General features: G+C 42.0%; 1 protein-coding gene across 1 annotated transcript; it reads left to right on the plus strand.

The window, feature by feature from the left end:
* The first annotated feature begins 107 nt into the window (after window positions 1-107).
* Window positions 108-22726, plus strand: LOC132210774 (deleted in malignant brain tumors 1 protein-like). The gene is made up of 10 exons (XM_059652932.1): window positions 108-234; window positions 5213-5242; window positions 5774-5896; window positions 7980-8006; window positions 10924-11068; window positions 14089-14294; window positions 16583-16705; window positions 17795-17821; window positions 19565-19576; window positions 22644-22726. Exons 3-10 carry the CDS (start codon window positions 5887-5889, stop codon window positions 22724-22726), a joined length of 633 nt encoding a protein of 210 aa, XP_059508915.1. The 5' UTR covers window positions 108-234; window positions 5213-5242; window positions 5774-5886.
* The last annotated feature ends 99 nt before the right edge of the window (window positions 22727-22825 follow it).

Here is a 22825-nt window from a genome sequence, read left to right on the forward strand (position 1 = left end):
GGGTGCTGTTTGTAAATGTTGTACATCTACATTTCTCTGACAATTATAATCTGCAACCGTCTTTCGAATCACCATGACTTCAGACCTAACTCAGCATTCACTTTATCACAGAAATCGATTCATGCCGATACAACTGTGGAGGGTATGCATCGGGATGTTCCTGCGATTATAACTGTGCTTACTATGGCAACTGCTGCCCAGATTTCTGTGCTCAGTGTTCTTACATCAATTCTGGTAAGTGGACTTCCAAAAAAACAACCTACTTATTAAATTTATTGTGTGTGTACTTTGATCAGAAAACAGCTATCAGGTAAAGAATAGAACTTCAAAAAATCTTGTTGCTCCTTTTCTGGTTCCATACAGTTGTCACGCAACTTTTTCTCTGCAGTGTATGTGGTGATCCATGATATTGGGTTTTTTGTACCATTGCAAAGAAAACACGGTCGCGCTAGAACAGAGTGGCTGCAAAACTTGCTTCCATATCAACCAAGTTGGCAACATCTCGATACAGACTTGATTTCGCTGAGAGCAATGGGCAGGAATTTGGAAGTGTGCAAAGTAGACGGATCGCTATATCAGTCAGTGCATAACATTGTTTTGACTTCAGTCTGTATGCTGTTTCGATCCAGCCAACGTCCTTGCTTAGACTCATGGAGCCGAGCACATATTTAGTGACAGGAACAACCACACATCAGCCCGATTATAAAAGGATTGTCAACTACTTGGCTGTTACTGTTGTTACGATATCAGCTGATGATAATCCTGGACACATCAAACCTTCGAGTGAAACCTGGTTTGACAGACCACAAGTTTTATTTTTGCAATTTTGTGACTGTGGTATTCGGTTACTGAACATAATGTGATAGGCTGCCAATATACTTGGAACAAAAGAACATAAGTTTACCAGAGAAGAGAAAATAAAAAGAAACAAAGATTTATAATTAAGTATGACATGATTAGAAGGAATTTCAGATTTTAGATTTTCACAGTTAAATGATCCCTCAATACTAAAATCAGAGTCTCTTAAGACATGAGTCAATGTAAATCAAAGAAGGCCTTGGGGTGGAGGAGGAGAAAGAGAATGCCATTCAGCCTATCGAGCCTGCCGTGCATTCAATACCATCACAGATAATCACCACTTCAATTCTTTTTACCCACCCCATCACCAAAGCCCTGAATACCACTCTATCTGCACTATCAATCTCTTTAATTCTTTGTAAGCTTCAATGAAATTACCTTTCATTCTTCAAAACTCCAGAGAACACAGACACAACTTGCCCAATCTCTCATAATAAGACAGTCGCACAATCTTAGGAACAGGCCTGGCGAGCCTCATTTGCAGACCCTCAGAGGCAGTAATATCTTTCCTGAGAAAAGGAGTCCAAACTGTCCTCAGTATTCCAGGTGCAGTTGAATCAAGTACCAATACAATTGAAGCAGGTCTTCACTATTCTTGAATTAGTATCATCGATAGCCATTTGTGAGGTGCCAAAAGACTGGAGGTTATCCAATGTGGTGCCGCTATTTTAGCAAGGTGGTAAGGAGAAACCAGATATCAAGAGAGCAGAGGGTCTGACATCAGTGCTGGGCAAGATTTTACAGAACCCTTACAGAGTGGAAACAGGGCCTTTGGCCCAACGAGTCCACACTGAACCTCAGCGTATCCCACCCAGACACAACACCAATAACCCACTTTATCTACACATCCCTGAACACACAGGGCAACATAGCATGGCCAATCCACTGAGCCTGCAAATCTTTGGATTGTGGGAGGAAAGCAGACCACCCAAAAGAAATGCATGTTCTCACGGTGAGAATGTGCACACTCCATACAGACACTTAACCAAAGGTGTTATTGAACCTGGGTCCCTGGCGCTGAGAGTTTGCAATGCTAACCACTGAGTCACCATGCCGCCCCAAAGGAGAACTTGCATTGCCTGACTGGGAATCAAACCCAGGCCACGGTGGTGACAGTGCCAAATCCTACCATTAATCTGCCAGGGAAGGCAAGTTGTTGGAGTGAATCCTGAGGGACAGGATTTACATGTATTTCACAGGCAAGGACCCATTAGGGATAGTGGACATGGCTTTTGCATGGGAACTCATGTCTCACTAACTTGATTGAGTATTTTGAAAAGTAGCAAAGAGGATTGATGAAGGCAGAGGCGTGTGCATGATCTATATAGAATACAGTTATGCATTTGACAAGGTGCCTCATGGTAGACTGGTTAGTCAGTTTAGATCACATGGAATAAAGACAGAACTAGCCAATTGGATACAGAACAGGCTGGAAGGTCAAAGACAGAAGTGGTGGGGGCTTACTTTTCAGACTGGAGGCCTCTGACCAGTGTTGTGTCACATGGATCATTGCTGAGCCCACTGCTTTTCACAATTTATATAACTTACTCGGATGTGAACACGGGAGGTATGGTTCGTAAGTTTGCAGGTGACACCAACGTTGAAGGCATAGTGGACAGCGAAGCTGGTTACCTCAGAGTACCATGGGATCTGGAACATATGGGCCAATCGGCTGAGGGGTGGCAGATGGATTTTAATTTCATTAAATGTGAACTCCTGTGTTTTGGAAAGGCAAATCAGGGCAAGACTTCTACACATAATGGTCAGTCACTGAAGAGTTTTGCTGAAAAAACAGCCCTTGGCGTGTAGGTTCATAGATCCTTGAATGTGGAGTCGCATGTCAACAGAATAACAAAGAAGGTATTTGGTATACTTGCCTTGATTGGTCAGTGTATATTGAGTATAGGTGTTGGGCGGTTATGTTGTGGCTGTGCAGGACATCAGGCCACTTTTGGAACACTGCATGCATTTCTGGTCTCCGTGCTGTCTGAAGGATGTTGTGGAACTTGAAAAGGTGCCAAAAAGATTTACAAGGCTATTGCCAGGGTTGGAGGGTTTGAGTTGTAGTGTGAGGCTGAATAGGCTGGGGCTATTTTCCCTGGAGAGTTGGAGGCAAAGGTGTGACCTTACAGAGGTTTATAAAATCATGTGGGTCATGGACAGGGTTAAATAGGCACGGTCTTTTCCCCAGGGTAGGGGAGCACAAACCTAGACAGCATAGGTGTAAGGTGAGACGGGAAAGATTTAAAAGGGAACGAAGAGGGAACTTCTTCACACAGAAGGTGGTGTGTGTGTATGGAATGAACTGCCACAGGAAGTGGTGGAGGCTGGTACAAATGCAACATTTAAACGGCATTTGGATGGTTACATAAATAGAAGGTTTTGAAGATATCTGGGCCAAAGGTTGGCAAATGGGACTAGGCTGTCAGGTCTGAATGGATGAGTTGAACCGAAGGGTCTGTTTCTGTGCTGTACAGCTCCATGACGCGATGACTCTGTAACTCAAACTACCTTGCTTCATATGCTAACATTCCATTGGTCTTCCTAATAGCTTGCTGTGCTTGCATGTTCGTCTTCAGTGAAGTGTGGATAAAGCCACTTCTGTTCCTTTGCACATCTACACTTTGCAATCTCTGAACATCAAAGAAATACTCTGCTCATCTGTTTCTCTGATTAAAGTGGATCACCCCATGTTTTCCACATTATATTCCATCTGTCATGTTTTTACCCATTCACAAAGACTGTTGAAACCTCCCTGAAGCCGTTACATACATTTGGTCACGACCTCAAAGACATTGTGAACAGTTTGGGCCAAGTATTGATCATTGCAGCACTACAATAGTCACAGCCGACCAATGTTTCAATGAGGAACTTTTCACAGAAGTTTCTAAGGAAGTCTGTAGTGTTGAACAGAACCAGTAAATGCAGCTCTGGAGCACTCTGATCTCAGGCCTTTCTATACAAGCAGGTGGTGAGAATTGAAGAGGTAGAATTTTCATTTCCTCAAGCTTGAAGCCTGATTTTGAAACTTCACGGAAGTCAGCAATATGTAAACATTCAAATGTATGTTGGTAACAAGCAAAATATTTTTTACATTGGCAAAATTACCACTTCATTGAAGACTTTTGCTCATACTGTGAACCGTGCAATTTACTTCAGACAAAGTGAGACTTTTTTTTCTGCAGAGTACAGTATTATTCATTACAAAATTGTCAGGACTCATTTACGCTGCACTCAAATATTGAGACTCGGTCAGTCTGGTTAATGGGAACTCAGTGCAGTTATCGATGTCCGGCCTTGGGGTCTCTTCTTTCAAACTGCGAAGTGTTTTCTGCTGCTTTACCGCTAGAGGTAGTGAGGTTAATTCCACAAAAGAAGATGAGATCACGAGAGAGAAAAAAGTTGTGGATGCTCACAGTTTCACCTCATATTTTACAGGAGTGTGACGTAGGTATTCAGATATATTTGCAAACAGTGATGTTCTTAAAAATCTGATTCTTGTAATTTTAAGATGCTACATTTATTTATGCGTTTGTCCCCTTCATGGTACTCGGCTGCTGAGTATGCTATTTCATGTAACACTTTAAAAACTTGGAGTCAGCAGCCTCAAAACAGGTTCATTTCAGGATTTTTCAGGGCCCATGTTAGAGGCAAAACAGCACTGGAGGCCAGGGTGGATGAAGCCCAGAGAATATCCTGTGTGCCTAGGGAGCAGGAGTCCACTCCACTCTTCTCTCCCTCCGGTTGCTCACTCTCTTACCAATGAATAAAACCCATTGCAACATTCCAGTGTCAAACACTCCCATTCTCATGCTAACTGCTGTAATGTGTCCAATATGGTGGAGTAGTATAACATTTATTCTTTACACTGAAGTCTGGGAAAGGGTCCCAATGTGTTTCAAAAGAATTTTTTAAACTTCTAGCCATGAACATGATATACCTTTAAGTATTGCTTTCAACTCCTCTGCAATGGGCTGGTTGAGGTGAGGGGAATGCATTAGATTTCTGCTTGACACCCAGACATCACTCAATCTCATTAATGAGTGCTGGCAAGCACTTTGTGTGGCATTGCCTCTTATATGCCTCTAACACACAAATGGTGCACATCTTTGCCTAAGACAAGCTAGACTGACCCTAACCTTTTTTCATGCTTATACCATTCTGTGATCCCAAACAAATGACATGTGTAACATAGGCGGTGATTTTAATCATCTTTGATGCCAATCATGTCAGTCAGGTCTATCCGAACAACTGTAATTTTTAAAAGGGGTTAAATTACTGTTCATTAATGCATAAACATGAGTGACTTGTTTAAAAACTCTTAGCAAAATAATATAATTATGTTCCTCTGCAGGCTATTGCAATGCTGTTAGCACCACTGTTGGTGAGTAATATTTACATGGTAACTCTGACACCTTTATACTTTTCTGATAAATATTCTGAGTAGATGAGACTAAGAGCATTGCAGAACTTTTAATTTCTCAGCCAAAACTTCCAATTTCTTGAAAGTAACAGTATTGCTTGACAAAAGACTTCTGCATTTCTCCATTTGGATCCCAATGAGATTCTCACATAATTTGGCCCTCTCTTCCAGACATTGCCCCCTTTATCATCCTCAAGATATGTGCATCGGAGCCCTCGATACATTTTCAATTTCATGTATTCCAGCCAATCTTTCCTCTTCTCAAATCATATGCTCTCTTCATTCAGTTCCTTTTCAATGACTCACTTGGACGCGGTGAATATTAAAAGATTCCTTCACTGTTATGTGCTCAGACTCGACAGACTTCCTTCCACTTGGTATGACCCCACCCCCCACCCACAACCCTGCCTCACCCTGCAACCCTCTGCATGCAGCCAATGAACCTCCAAGAAGCCTCTTCAGATCTATAACTAACCATTTACTGTATGACAGGGTCCGGCTCATGCAGATACAACTGCGGAGGACAATCTTCAGGTTGTTCCTGTGATTACAATTGTTGGTACAATGGCAGCTGTTGCTTTGATTTCTGCGACCACTGCTCTTACATGGGTGACGGTAAGCAAACTTATAAAGCTGAAGCCGGTATTTAGATACTTGCTCCAGTTCAAAATTAATGAGTGTGAATACTTTTTGCAGTTAGGACAAATTGTACGGCCTCGTCGCTCTATCACAGTGTGATTGAATAGAGGAGAAGACACGTGAAGAATGCATCAAGGGCACAAAAGCAGAAATTAGGAAACGGCAACACAGTGGTTAGCACTGCTGCCTCACATTGTCAGGGATGAGCGTTCGATTCTGGCCTTGGGCAACTGTGTTTGCACGTTCTCCCTGTGTCTGTGTGGGTTTCTCTGTCAGCTTTTCCAGTATCTCTCACGTGTTGGTTGGATAGGCCATGCTAAATGTGGGGTTACGCGGATCAGGTAGAGAGTTGGGTTTGGGTGGGATGCTCTTTAGAGGTTTGGTGCAGAGGTGTTGGTCCAAATGGGAAACTGACCAGCTGAATAAACAATAAACCAAGGGCCAAGTTAAGGTGATGATGACCTGGTTTGGTTATGTGTAACCCGGAGAATGGATGATTCAAAAGTGTTGTACAATGTGGGAAGTCAGCTACAAATGTTGTAACAACCTCAGTGAGGCAGATGGGACAAGAGCAACATTTTTGAGAATAAGAGGATTGATGTCAAGAGTGAAGATGTTCACAAGATAAGTATCGACCGCTAAAGGTTTTTGGAGTCAGAAGTAACAGGATAGATGCCACAGCTGAATGCTTTCCCAGAGTCAACACCAGGATTTAGAAGGAGATGGTAAGAACTGCAGGTGGTGGAGACAGAGATACAGCAGTATGGAGCTTCTTCGGAAGGGTCCTGTCAACTTTACTGCTCCTCTGATGCTGCCAGGCCGCTGTCTTCCTCCAGAAGCACACTGTGTTGCCAGGATTTATGAAGCTTCTGGGAATGAATACTAAAATTTGTCTAGTCCTGGGATTGAAGGATGAAACAAAATTATTATGAAGCTTAAAGTCGAGAGTCGAGGTATTCCAGAGCTTCATGTTTCGAGTCAAGTTGTTTCAGCGGTCAGGTTTGGAATCCAGGATTTTTGTTGTACTCAAGTCAAGAATCAATGACATACGTACTGCCTATTAAAAGCTTGGGGACGAATTGTGGAGAAAACCTGTTTCTCCTAGCAATTATGGAATTACGAGAGTCAATGTTAGATGCAATTGTGATTCATGTGAAAGTTTGCAGAGTAAGAATAATTTTGGAAATCAGGTTAAGAGAGAAGTGGTTTTCAAGGGCTGTCCCAGCAGTGAATCTGCTCCATTGATGAGCTGAAATGGATTGAGGTCAATGTGCAGTGCAACCCGAATTATAGCTGCTTTCATTCTCGGTATTGTCTTGGAACCGATAAAATAATTTTGAAAAATTACTCTCAGTTCCCAGTTAGTCCTATAAATGTTCAATAAAAAGTGTAAGAACTGCAGATGGTGAAAACCAGGCAATGAAACAGAAGATGCTAGAAAAGCTCAGCAGGTCTGGCAGCATCTGTGAAGGTCAAAACAGAGTTAACATTTCTGGTCCAGTGACCCTTCCTCAAAATTGATGGTACATGGGAAAGTGAAAGTTTATATGCAGAAAAAAGGAGGATTGGGATGGGGTAAGGAGTTAACAATAGGATAGAGCCTAAAGAGAGAGAAGGGCAGTTGGACAGACAGAGTTGATAATGATAAGGCTGGGAGGGTGAACAGTTGTTAATTGGGACTATTAGTGACTAAGAACAGTTAGTGAGTAATGGCGGGCTATGTGGTAACAGGGCCTGGCGTGTGGGGTTGGGGCCTGCAGCATGGAAGAGAATAGGCCCTAAAATTATTGAACTCAATACTGAGTCCATTGGGCTACAGGGACCCCAAGTGGAAAATGAGATGTTGTTCTTCCAGCTTGCATTGAGCTTTGTGAGGACACTGCAGCAAGCCAGAGACACAGATGTTGGTGAGGGAACAGGTGATGCATTAAAGTGGCAGCAGCTAGTTCAGGGTCTATTTTAATAAGCAAACAGAATGTGGATGTTAGCGCTTTAATTTGGATTTGAGTGCAAAGTTTCTAAAATACTAACCTACTGTTTTCATTTCTATTATTCATAGGATACTGTTATGCCACTACATCTAGCCGTAAGTAAAATTTGAACATGTTTGCTGCTTAGTAACTTGGAACCTGGAGTAAATATGTCAATGTTGTCATTTTCCAAAATTCACTTTGTAGACTTTTGTGGGGGAGCTGGTGTTAACAAATAAATTACATTTAAATATATAAAGATTTAATCAATAATAAATGTCAGTATATTCAGTGAGGAAGACATTTTTGAATATTGAGTCATCAGGTAGAGCGCTGTATCACCTCCCCTTGACCATCAATAATATTATCATCACAAGCCCCCGCCCAAATTAAATGAGGAATCTAGGCACTGCAAGTATCAACTCCGTGGGATCAGCCATAGCAACATGATGTCATTATGACTGTGTCAGAGCCAGTTATTCTGTAACAAGTGGATCTCTTCCTAGCTCCCAAAGCCTGTCATTCAGCCAGAAACAAAACTCAGGGTCAGATTGAAGCATCCCTACTTGCTATGATGGTTGCTGTTGTAACAGCACAAAAGGACCTTGACATGACCCAGGACTCAAAACCTCGTTGGTTGGAAGCCCACACATCAGGTTAACTATTCAATCCACGCATCATGCGTGTCCCATTGCTGCAGAGTGCACCAAGGATAGAATGCTCTGAAAAACTTCAGAAGCCCTTTTGACAGCACCTGTCAAATCTGCAATGTCCACTGCCGACAAGAAAAACAGCAGTCGGTTCGTAGGAATTTCACCACCTCCAACCTCCCTCAAAGCCTTACACCATTTCAACATATCACCATTCATCCATCATTACTGGATCAAAATGCTGAAATTGTTGACCTGACAGAATTATAGGAATATTTTGACGACAAAGGGACTAAAAATGGAGGTGATGGTCCTATGGTATTATCACTGGACAGTTAATACAGAGACCTGTATAATGTTCAGGGGACCTGGGTTCGATTCCCACTGTGACAGATGGTGGAATTGGAATTCAATAAATGTCTGGAATTAAGAATCCAATGATAAGCATAACTCTGTTGTTGATTGTCGCGAAAATTCTACCTCGTTCATTAATATCCTTCAAGGAAAGAAACTGCCATACTTACCTGGTCTAGCCTACATGTGACTCCAGAACCACAGCAATGGGGTCGACTTTTCACTGCTGTCTGGCATTTAGGAATGGACAATAAATGCCAGCCGAGCCAGTGACGCGCTCATCCTGTTAATGAATAAAGAGAAAAAAACATGGACTGTAGCAGCTCAATGAGGAGTCCAATAGTATATTCTCAAGGGTATTTAGAAGGATCTATAAATGGTAGCCTGTATGGTGACACCTATATCATAACAAAGTTAACATTCAAGGTTAGATGAAGTAAATACAAAAAGGGATGACGAAATATGATGACAATAGATTAATAATGAATGGAATTATTTCTTCAATTCGAGTTGAAAAATTGTCATAAGTTTTTTGAGGTTATCAGCCTATTTTCAAGTTGCAGTTTCAATGTATTGTGTCTCTTTCACTTGTCAAAAGTAGTTTATTAGCTGTTTATGGTTAACTGACACATTTTCCCAGTTTTATTCTGTACTTGGTAAAATCTTTTCAGCCCTAGCATCATTTTACATATCTCTAGCTGCACTGCTCCGTGGGAGGAGATTCTCAAAGTCTCACTGTCTTCTGAGTTTTAATTATTCTCATCTCTGAGTTAAAGAGGCAACTCAATATGTTTAAACTGTGTATCTCATTCTAGTTAACAAAGTGTGGAGCTGGATGAACACAGCAGGCCAAGTAGCATCTCAGGAGCACAAAAGCTGACGTTTCGGGCCTAGACCCTTCATCAGAGGCATTTGTGCTCCTGAGATGCTGCTTGGCCTGCTGTGATCATCCAGCTCCACACTTTGTTATCTTGGATTCTCCAGCATCTGCAGTTCCCATTATCACTATCTCATTCTAGTCTCCCTCACAAAGGAATCATCCTCTCAGTTACCACCCTTTCAAATCTCAACAACAAGAACAACAAAGTTGCTGGAAAAGCTCAGCAGGTCTGGCAGCATCTGTGCAGGTTAAAACAGAGTTAACGTTTTGGGTCCAGTGACCCTTACAAACAACTGGTGAATCTTTCAGGTCTCCTCGTAACATCTTTTTTTCAATAAGATCACCGCGCTCTCTTCTAACATTAAATGGAAACAACTAGTTTTCATAAGATAACACTTGCATTCTGAGTATCAATTGAGTCAACCATCTCTGAACTGCATTGGATGTATTATATCCTTTCTTACATAATAAAATCACATCTGGTGTGTTAGTATGTTTGCTGCAATGTCTCCATCTACAAGACACTGCTGAAACTCTATCAACTGCACCATCCAAGCCTATTACCTGTGCTACCTGTAAGGAAAAGGGCAGGATTTGCATGGGAGCACCTCCTATAAGACACACACAATGCTGAATTGTTTATACATCTCTGTTCCTTTAGCACCACTGGGCCAAAACCCTCTAATGCCTTTCCTCAACTGCACTGCAGGCATGCCTCAATTCAAGGATTGCAGCGGGTCAGAAACGGAGCTCATCACCACATTCCCAATGGTAATTGGGGTGGGCAATAAACGCTAGCCTAACCAATAAAGCCATATCTAGTGAAAGGGCAGTTGTGACAACGTGAATCACCAACCAGGTCTGAAGTAAGAAAAGCCAAAAGTACTGCGATTGCTGTAAATCAGAAACAAAAACAGAAATTGTTGGAAATGCTCAGCAGGTCCGGCAGCGTCTGTCGAGAGAACTCAGAGTTAATGCTTTAGGTCGCGTGACCCTTCTGCCGAACCTGAAGCCTGAAGCAATGCCTACTTAGATGTTTTACATTCAGGAAAATTAGTGAATACTTTGGTTAGAGAAAGAAAAAGTATAGGTTGCTCTTTTGCCATGTATTCCAATAAATTAACTGATCTATTTCCTTCCTGATAATAGCTACTTGTGGAGGGTACCTGGATGCTGCCAATGGAACTATCAGTAGTCCCAATTATCCATACAACTATCCAGATAATGCAGCATGCTTTTGGTACATAAGAAGAAACGTAAACCAAAGAATCGTCCTGGTATTCACTGAAATACAGTAAGTGAAATTGTTTCCACTTTTATACTATAGGAGTAGATATGACAGAAGTATTGGTGCTCTGGGGTAGGGGGGCGGGTGGGTGATGGGGCAGAATGTTATGTTGAGTGCCAGGTATTTTTGACTGCCAAAAGATGCGGTGAAACTGAAATACACTCTTCAGAAAATCAGCAAGGAGCTATTCTCCCTGTTGCTGACAAGGAATAAAATGTGGAATCTGTTAGGAGTCTGAGGGATGTGGCTTAAAAAGTGAGACGTGTGGAACAATCAGGCAACAAGTGCGGTCAATGAAACCAGAGCGAGCACCTGCTGGATTCAGCTCACAGATCTTCATGTTGGAAAATGGATATCAATATCTCAGGAAATGCTCAATGGGATATGATCACACATCCAGACTGATGACAGCAGACTGTTTGCTTGCTCTTATTGTCTTCACCCACTTTGAGCCTCCTTGGATGCTCACACCACCCTTATCATGCATTGCTTTCCCTTACGTTGTTATGCTTGGTACTCTCAACCAGAGATACCTGGCTCATATTGCTGCTGTTTTGCTGCGCTGTTTACTGCAGACATAAAACCAGGAAACCTGTCATAATTGTCAGCAAGCCAGTCAAGGTAAGGGAGATATCCTTCGCTCATGTCTGCTGCAACAGTAAGTCCAGTACCAGCCCAGGCCCTGTCTGACGTGGTCAGAGTCAGAATCCATTTCTCCATAAGGGGTGAGGAGTGGAATGATGCGGAAGTCATCGCCCGTCTTTACTCTTTTGCCATTGAGAACCTTTATTATCGCCAAGAATTGCAGAGAAACAGTTATTTTGTGAGATGAAAGTGTGTGGCACAGATGTTACTTACAAAGGTGGTGGTGCCCCACACGAGTGAGTAGAAAGTGCCAGGGTCATGCAGGATTTGGTGTGTCAGAGCTTGGATACTGTGTGTGAGAGAGTTTGAGAGGGAAAGGAGAGTCAGTGTCCACGTACAAGATGAGTACACCAGCAGAGATAGAGTGAGTTTGAGATATTGGAGAGGAGATGGTAGCACTTCCTCTGGTGGAGTGGAGAAGGATATTTACATTCTTCCTACAGCGATGTTCTCTGAAATAAGTGGCAACCTTGTGCCATGCTGGTACGACCTGGTGTTGTGGCCTCCACATGCTGGTCCTGTGGAGGAGGAAGCCTTGACTGAACACCACCCGGTCCAGCTGAACCTCAAGTTCAATGCCTACACAATGGGATACCATCAGCCCCCAGACTGCCGTGTGTGGAGCAAATAATAAATACAGTGCAGGTATGAAAAAATCTCACATGACGGACTGAAGCATGAGATCAGAATTCTTTCCTGCCTGGCTGATGAACAGTTGAGTCGAGATCAACATTTTACTGTGAGGAATACCATAAATGTAATCCGGTAACAAGTGTTAAGGAATCTGAAAATCAGACCAATCAGACTTCAAAAGGAGAGATCGATAAATCTTGATGAAATAGATATAATTTCAAGAAATAAACTCACAGAGGAGGGATTGGTAGACAAACTGTTCTTAGATTATTATAGATTAATATAAATTACTGAAATGACAACAGAAATAAATTTTCAGTCGGCCTGGCAGCCACTGCAGAGAGAGAGTGAAAGATAACATCATTGTTAAATCAGTTTGTCATTCCTGTGAGGAGGCCAGATGTACGGGTATTTCCAGTATTTTCAGTTTTTAGTTCAGGTCTCTAGCATCTGCAGTACTTTACTTATGTACAAGTGAATAAACAGTGGAAGAAGATAGATAATCGAGTGTGTACAAGACAGGATTATTCATTGTGGAAATTGGAGAATTAAAAGATGTGCCTGCTAATCATTCATTGAAAGCATTCTGTCAATGAGAAGTCACTGTCTGCATGGGCAATCCCATATTAGTACACCTGTCAAAGACATTTCATTACAAATCAAAACAGGTTTTCTTCTGAGTTCGTATCGTCGAGAGTGTTGTGCATTATAGAATCCAGAGAACTACAGTCGGACTTCGATTCGGAATTTCCTCCAGAGTCTCCCCATTTTGCTCCTGTATCTGTGATGGGAAAATGATTTGTTCAGTCTATCCAATGTTTCTACAGATCTTCTCCTGAAGTTACAGGAATTCCTAGCATGCATTCTCCTATCCTGACAAGAACGAACAGAACCAAACCAGGTCTTTGATATATTGCTTGGAAAGACTTTTTACTCGGGATGTATGGAAGCTGCATTATATTGAATTGGGCACACAATTGCTTAAAATGCTTATTATGATGCGTGGGAAGAAAGCAGTCAGGGTAGAAGGAATGAAATTGGAACTGGATAGATTCTCAGTTACATGCTTGATCATTGTGAAAAGTTGGGAAAGGATTTAAATTAAATTTATCAAATTACTTGCTGTCAGGAATCACAAATCATATTAGATCTGTTGAAAGAATGGAATAAGATGCATTATATGTGAGTGAGTGATGACTCAGAGCAACCTTCTCATCTCATCACTTGTTTCTGGGTTCAAGACTTGCTCCAGGACTTGACACAAAAATCAAGACTTATGCTCCAGTGTAAAAAGAATATCTTCAATGTTGGTCATGCTGCCTGGTGGATGAACCTGAAATTGAGGTCCTATGCGCCTGCTGGGGTGGATACAGAAAATTCTACACCACTATTTCAAAAGAGAGCTGGGACTTTATTTTTCAATCAACATAATGAACATAGATTATGCTATTGCTTTTTGTGTGATTTTATTGGTCTATCCTCTGTTTACCATATTTCCAACATTACAATAGAGTCTACAATTCAAAGCTATAACATTGGCTCTGACATGCTTGTCATGAAATGTGCTTTATATATAATCCTTGTCCATTTTTTACATGACCAGAATTTTCACATGTTCTTTGCTTCAACCCTGAAATGCACGCAAGAATGCGTATCTATAAAAGTACAATTTACTAAGTCAATTGAGTAATAATCATCAGTAAATTACTGCTGCATTAAATTTCAAACTCTGTTGATTCTTGTTACAGGCTAGAAGTTACATCAAGTTGCTCATATGATTATATTGAAGTTTATGATGGGCCATCAACGCATAGTGATTTGCTTTCAAAATTTTGTCAAGGATCACATCTGAGATTTGTATCATCATACAATAGTATGACAATTTATTTTAGAACTGATTCCAGTGTTACTAGACGTGGGTTTACAGCAAACTACTACACTCTGGACAATGATGGTAAGTTATTGTTCTCTCATTGTTGTCTCCAAAGACCAAAAATGTACTTTAGCCACAAAGAAATGTTGTGAAATTAGGAATTGATGTGTCTTAAACATTGAAATTTCAATTTGAAAAGCTTTGTTAGTATATTGAGGTTAAAAAAGAAGACAAAATGCCAGATTTAAATTGTCAATTGTTAATTGTGTAAAGTTAGTCTTGAAGTTGTGCACCCGTTATAAAAGTCGCCCAAGTTCATTTCCGTTGTTTTCTATCACAATGTCCGTTTCATGCAGTGATAACAAGTTCTGAATGTACCACATATTTTAAAATAAGTTATCATCAGGTTTTTTCTCGTTTCAAACACCAATTAACATTATAGCACAGGAACAGGACCTTCGGCCCACTAAGCCTGCACTTGACACGTGACACCATTCTGAACTAAAACCTTTTTGCATCTACATGGTCCATGTACCTCTATTCTCTGTCTGGTCGTGTATCTGTAAAGCTGCCTCTCAAATGTTGCTGGTGTGTCTGCTTCTACCACCTCCTGTGGCAGTGCATTCCAGGCATTTACCACCCTCTCTGTAAAAAAACTTGCCTCTCAACATTCCAAATGTGGCCTAACTAATGTATTATAATGCTGCAACATGATTTGCTAATTTTTATAAACTATGCCCCAACCGATGAAGCCAAACATGCCGTATGCCTTCTTGACTACTTTATCCGTTCCTGTCACCACTTTCTGGGAACTGCAGACCTGTGCACCAAGATCCCTCTGTACATTGATGCTTCTGATGTTTCTGACATCCCCTCTTGTATTAAACCTTTCAAAATGCATTTTCTCACCTTCCTCTGGATTAAATTCCATCTGCCGTTTCTCTGCCCAAGTCTCCAGCCTATCTAAATCCTGCTGTATCCTCCGGCAATCCTCCTCATTATCCACAGTTCCCTCAATCTTTGTGCCATCCACAAACCTACTTATCAGACCACCTACATACTCCTCCAAATCATTTATAAATGTATTACAAACAACACGGCTCCCAGCACTGATCCCTGTGAACACCACTGTTCACCATTGGAGGACCAATCGAGAAAATACCCTTCTACTGTTACTCTCCATCTTCTGTGATCAAGCCAGTTCTGTTTTCCATCTTATCAGCTCATTGCAGATCCCATGTCACTTTACCTTTTACATCAGCCTGCCTTGAGGGACCTTGTCAAAGGCCTGGCTAAAGTCTACGCAGAAAACATCCCCCACACTACTCTCATCAATTAACTTTATCCCTTCCGCAAAAATTCTGCCACATTTGTCAGATACAACCTCCCCTGCACAAAACCATGCTGCCTGTTGCTAATAAGTCCATATTTTATCCAAATGTGAATCAATCCTGTCTCGAGGAATCTTCTCCAATAATTTCCTTACCAGTGAAGTAATGCTTATCAGCCTGTAATTTCCAGGACTATCTCGAGTGCCCTACTTAAACAAAGGAACAATATTGGCTATTCCCCAGTCTGCTGGGACCTCTCCTGTGACTAATTCTTCAAAAGTTAAAAAAATATTCTCTACTTATCAATGAACCACTGCATTTACTGCTTTTGTGATCGATTTATGTGAGGCACCAGATCCCTCTGTTTCCATATCATATTGACCTGTTTAATTTTAAACAATTATGTGCTCTGGGTATGTTTATTTCAAGATATATAGCCAAGTATTTATCTAGATTGAAATTCATTCATAAATTTCCAGCTCAATCTGCAAGTGGATTAATTTTTTCTTATGAAGTCTGATGAAGGGTCTAGGCCCGAAACATCAACTTTTGTGCTCCTGAGATGCTGCTTGGCCTGCTGTGTTCATCCAGCTCTACACTTTGTTATCTTGGATTCTACAGCATCTGCACTAATTTTTTCTTATGTTGTGTTGCAGCTCTTTCCTGTAGTAACTACAACACCAACTTGATGTCATCTGCAGATTAGTGAAGTGAATTTCCAGTTCCTAAGTCCAGGTTATTTTTATATATTTTGCAAAACAGTGAATGCAGGATCATTTTTTTCTGAAGCTTGCGTACCATCATTTGTCAACTGAATAACTACAATGAGTTGCTCCTCTCTATTTTCTTGTTTACAGCTAGTTTGAAGGAATATGGCAAATTTTCTTCTTAATAATGCAATACTTGTATATTTGACCCTACCTCCTGGAACCGATTCGTACACAGTTACTGAAAATATTTTCTAGGAAATGCATTCAGTCACTTTTCAATTATTAAAGTTCCTTTCTCTGGAATAACTGAGCATTCACTTGCTAACAGAAGTCGGTTCATGCCGATATAACTGTGGAGGATATTCATCAGGATGTTCCTGCGATTACAACTGTCCTTACAATGGCAACTGCTGCCTGGATTTCTGTACTCAGTGTTCCTACATCAATTCCGGTAAGGGGAATTTCAGCAATAATTTAACTTTCGTATTTCATTACAGATGTGGAGCTGAAGGAACACAACAGGCCAGGCAGCATCAGAGGAGTAGGAAAGTTGATGATTCAGGTTGGGAATCTTCTTCAGGTCCCAAGCCAAAACCTCAGCTTTCCTGGTCCTCTGGTGCTGCCTGGCCCATTGTCTTCTTCCAGCTCCACACTTCTCTCTGACTCCAAAATCTACAGTTCTTACTATTTCTGAGTTAAATTCAGATGATGTGAAATTTTTCTTTCTGCAGTCTATGCTGCGATCTGTGATCTTACATGAGGAAAAGTCTGTTCTATCAAGTTTCAAACAGCTGGTGCAGTCTGAAACAAAGTGGCAGAAAAATATGTTTCCATAGCACTCAGGTTTCCAGTGGCTCGATACAGTCCTGGACATGCGTCAGAATTAAGTCCTAGGGTTACACTATCAAGACAATTCATTGAGGTTTGAACACAACGTTGTATTCACCCAGGGTCTTCAAGGAACAAACACCTGACATCAATATCACCAAGGGACAACTTCAGTGACAACTCTCTTTCCCAAAGCAGGTGCTCTTTGAAATTTCTCACTACTGGCAGACAGAGCCGCAGTGATGGTGGCTAAGAGCACAATATTCACCTCTCAGTTTGCTGCTGACTGCGTCAAAGGAGGTGATTGATCAGTCAAAGTTATTTATATTTGCGCTCTGGTCACTTGTGGCTTGGTAACATTTTGCAGGGTATCATTGACTGAATACACATGCCTTTGTAAGTTCTGCATTTAAATACCAAGATTACAACACAACAGCAAAGACATCCACCGCTGAATTTATGCTGGTGTGCAGAATATTTCATTCTATTTCTGGACATACATATAGTGTCGGCATTGAATACTGCGTGTGAAAATCCGCCTGCAGTTCTGATCATTTTCTGCCTGATCATTTGTTTTGTCAATCTCAAAACCAGCTGAAATTTATGACCTCTCTTTGTCATGTGTTATATTACTATTTTTATGAATAGTTGTTGTACATGAATGTTCCTATGTCACTGACGAGTTCAATAAGTTCCATGTATTCCTCTGCAGGGTACTGCGGTGAAAACTCAACAACAGGTCAGTCCGAGTTAAATTAATTTGATTGAATTTGTTAGTGTGTACAGGTGGGGATATTGTGCCAGTAATAGTTATTGATCTTAATTTCCGTGCTCAAAAAATCATTTCACTGATTTGGTGCAGTCTTTGTATATTCTGTCTAAATCCTCTGTATTGTCACTGGGAACTAGAGATCATCTGAAACTCTGCTGCCCATTCTCTGTTTGACTTATAACTGGCCATCAGACGTTAAGAATCAGTGAGATCAGAATCTCTCTTTTTCCTTCAACTGTGTTCAAAAACATCACATGATGTTGCATCTTCGACGATTACGGCATCAGCTATTAGCATCACATCGACAGGAAGTGAATTTGGAACACCAGAAGGCCAATTGACCCCTCCAGTCACTTCAACCATTCAATATGAGCATGTGTTGCAACATTCCCCTCAAAGGACTTCAAAGTTACCCATGATTCCTCTGGAGACCAGAATTGGTCTCAATTCCCTTGAATGCATTTAACGCCTCACTGCTCTGAGTTTCAGAATTCCGAACAGCAATTGCTTTTCGGGTAAACAAATGTCTTCTCGGCCCTGTCTTAAGTATTTATTACAAAATTACATCCCTTTTTGGGCTTCCCCAGCAGGAGGCAATATCATGGCCTGAATTTTATGGGGACATTGTTGGAGAGAAAGCAATCATGTATATGGCTAATTGAGCTGACACAAGTGTAGATGCTGTGCCTGTTGGAACAAGCCCAAAATTATGCCAACCCACGTGAGTCAGAGGCCACCTGTTGTTTCATTTCCTCCTGGTATACCCACATTACTGGGCATGGCCTCCTCTCCTGGTGTGGCAGCGTGTTGCTCGTGTTAGATTGGATACTTCTCCGAGAGTTGGTTTTTCCCATTGAGAACTTACAATGCCTCCGCATAGTAGGCCATGGAGTAAGTACGGGTAGGTGGGACTTGTATGCTTTGGCATAAATACAGACACGGTGGGCTGAATGGACTGCTCCTACTTTGTATGGTTCCATGACTCTTTCTGTGGAGGTATCACCAGATACAAATCAAAGGGCCATCTCATGAAATGCTAACATGAACAGCCCTTGTCACATGGAGTTGAGCTCACCTCAGTATTTATGCTGTGGTGCTGGAGCCTATTCTTGGTTTACAATCTGTCCCTCCCATTCTTGCTGGTATTGAAGCTGTCGCAGAACCTCATTTTTTAGTCACATTTTTTAATGTCATTGTCCATTCCTTCTTGATCAAATGCTTGTCTGCTTCTACTATTTTGGAATTACGAGCTTCAGTTGGCACCTGCATCTGCAACAGTCTCACCATTCTCTGTTTGAGGATTTATTTTCTGAACTGTCTGTTTCTTTTCTCGATCACAGTACGATACTGATTTTCTAGCATTGCTCATCTGTTAGCTGCAAATTCTTGAACCTTCAACATGTCGTCACCCGCAAATTCCCCATTTTTTGTAGAGCTCCCCATTTTTGTGCCCCCAGTCAGATTGGTGCTCATGTTATAATACTGGATCAAGGCTTAATAAAATCATAAAAGACATCCCACATGAATGCACTGTGTAATAGGGGCATTAATTTCAAACAATTTGCAATCAGTTATATCAGACTGAATCAATCTTCTTTCTTCAATGCTGTTGAAAAACATCAAATGACGTTTGAGGCTTGAAAGAGTAGGGCAAATATTCTTGTTACTAATGCATTGTTTTTGATATTTTGACCATGCCTCCTGGAACAGCAGTGACAGCAGGTACGGAAAACATTTTCAATTTCATATTCATTCAATTTTCAATGATTCAATTTCATGACATTTCTCTGAAAATTGTAATCTGTAATTATATTTATAATCATAATAACTTCAGAATGAACTTAGCATGAGATGAATTTGGAACACGAGATCGCCTTTGACCCCTCAAGCCACTTCCACCATTCGACAAGAGCATGAGTTGCCTCGTTTCCCACAAAGGCCTCATGATTGCCTATGATTCCTTCGTAGACCAAACATGGTCTGGGTGGGCTTGAATATATTCAAAGACTCATTACTTTGAGCTTGAGAGCCCCAACGAGTCATTGCATTCAAGCAAAATAAATTTCTTCTCAGTTGTGTCTTAAGTGTTGATGCCAAAATTATATTCTTTTATTGTCGTCCCCAAGAAGAGGCAACACTGTTGTCTCAATTTTACGAGGTAACTGTCAGAGAAAATGTGATCACATATGTGGCTAAGTTAGCTTAGTCTGGTGTTGGTGCTGTGCCGATTGGAACGATTCCAAAATTATGCCAGGCCCAAGCATGTCAGAGGCCATCTGTTGTTTCATTTCCTCCTGGTATACGAACAATACTGGGCATTGCCTCCTCCTGGTGTGATGGAGAGTTGCTGGTGTTAGATAGGATACTTCTGCAGGGGTTGGTCTTCCTCCTTGAGAAAACACAGTGCCTCTGCATAGTAAGCTACAGAGCGAGTGCAACTAACTGCTATCAGCATGGTTTGGCACAGGCACGGACACATGCACTGAATGGGCTCTTTCTATGTTGTATGACTTCGTGATTCTTTCTGTGGAGGCCTCACTTGACACAAATCAAAGGGCCATCTCATGAAATACTAACGCAAACAGACCTTCTCACATGGAGTTGAGCTCACCTCATTAATTATGCAGTGTTGCTGGGAGCCTATTCTTGGTGTATGATACCATTCTTGCTGGTCTTGAAGCTGTCGCAGAACCTCCATACGTGCTTTTTTAATCACATTTTTAATGTAATTGTCTATTCCTCCTGGATCAAAGTCTTGTCTGCTTCTCCTATTTTGAAGATAGGAACTTCTATTAGCACCTACATCTGCAGTAGATTCACCACTCTGAATTGCCTGTTTCCTTTCTCGATCTCAATATGATATTTATGTTTCAGTATTGCTCATCTGCTATAACCACCTTGTGCTCCCAAGAGGAGCTTGAACATTTCATACACTTCATCAACACCTTTCACCCTGACCTCAAGTTCACGTGGACCATCTCCCACGCATCCCTCACCTTCCTGGACCTCTGTGTCTCCATGTCAGGGAACCACGTAGAACCAGACATCCATTTCAAGCCCACCGACTCCTACAGCTACCTAGAATACACCTCCTCCCACCCACCTTCCTGTAAAATTCCATCCCCTATTTCCAATTCCTTTGCCTCGACCGCATCTGCTCCCAGGATGAGGCATTCCACTCCTGTACATTTCAAATGTCCTCGTTCTTCAAAGACCGCAACCGCCCCCACGCAGTGGTTAAGGCCGCCCTCCACCATGTCTCCCACAGCTCAACACTCACACCCCGTCGCCACATTAACCGCCAAAAGAAAATTCCATCGTCCTTGTTGAAATACCCATCAGCCAAGATTAAATGGTGGAATGGACTCGATGGTCCAATTCACCTTACTTCCACTCCCATGTCTTATGGTCTTATGGTCCTCACACACCACCCCACCAACCTCTGGATACAACGCATCATCCTCCAACACTTCCGCCATCTACAATCCAACCCCACCAAAGACAGTTTTCCATCCCCACCCTTGCCTGCTTTCCAGAGAGACCACTCTGTGACTCGCTTGTCCACTCCACATTCCCCTCCAACCCCACAACACCCAGAACTTTCCCCTCAACCACAGCAACTGCTACACCTCCTCCCTCACCCCCATCCCAGGCCCCAAGAAGGCTTAACACCTCAAGCTGATGTTCACCTGGACATCTGCCAATGTGGTATACTGCATCCACTGTACCCGGTGTGGTTTCCTCTGCATCAGGGAAACCAAGCGAAGGCTTGGGGACCGCTTTGCAGAACACCTCCGCTCGGTTCGCAATAAACAACTGCACCTCCCAGTCGCGAACCATTCCAACTCCCCCTCACATTCCTGCGACAAGCTTGGGCCTCCTGCAGTGCCACAACGATACCACCCAAATGTTGCAGGAACAGCAACTCATGTTCCGCTTGGGAACCCTGCAGCCCAATGGCATAAATGTGGATTTCACAGCCTTCAAAATCTCACCTCCCCCACCGCATCCCAAAACCAGCGCAGCATGTCCCTGCCTCCCTCACCTCTCCTTACTCTCACCTATTCCCTCCTCCCACCTCAAGCCGCACCTCCGTTTCCTACCTACTACCCTCATCCCGCCCCCTGGACCTGTCTGTCCTCCCCAGACTGACCTATCCCCTTCCTACCTCCCCACCCACACTCATCTCCACAGCTCAAACGCCAGCCCTCAAACTTGTCTGTCTCCTCTCTACCTATCTTCTCCTCTATCCATCTTTGGTCTGCCTCCCTCTCTCTCCCCATTTATTTCAGAACTCTCTCCCCATCACCCTTTTCCGATGAAGGGTCCAGGCCCAGAACATCAGCTTTTGTGCTCCTGAGATGCTGCTTGGCCTGCTCTGTTCATCCAGCTCCACACTTTGTTGTCTCGGATTCTCCAGCGTCTGCAGTTCCCATTATGTCTTGCTCGTCTGTTCGTTGGATATTCTTTAACGATGAACATGCCAACGCCAGCAAATCCCCATTTTTCATAGAGCTCCCTGTTTGTATGCTTCCAGTCAGATTGGTGCTCATGTTATAATACTGGATCAACACTTAATAAAGTCATAAAATAAATTCCACATGAATGTGTTGGGTAATCGGAACAATAAGTTCAAATAATTTGCAGCAAGTTAAATCAGACTGAGTCAAACACCTTCCTTTAATACTGTTGAAAAATATCAAATAACATTTGAACCTTGAAAGAGTTTGGTGAATACTCCTGTCACTAATGCATTATTTTTATATTTTGACCATGGCAACTGGAAAAGCATCGACAACAGGTACGGAAAATATTTTCAAGAAAATCTATTCATTCATTTTTCAATCATTAAAGTCCATGACCGTTGTGTGAACGGTTTTCAGGGATTGAGTGAAGATTTGTGGCTCGGGTGCTGTTTGTAAATGTTGTACATCTACATTTCTCTGACAATTATAATCTGCAACCGTCTTT

The sequence above is a fragment of the Stegostoma tigrinum genome, chromosome 20, assembly GCF_030684315.1.
Source record: "Stegostoma tigrinum isolate sSteTig4 chromosome 20, sSteTig4.hap1, whole genome shotgun sequence".
Classification (NCBI taxonomy): Eukaryota; Metazoa; Chordata; class Chondrichthyes; order Orectolobiformes; family Stegostomatidae; genus Stegostoma; species Stegostoma tigrinum.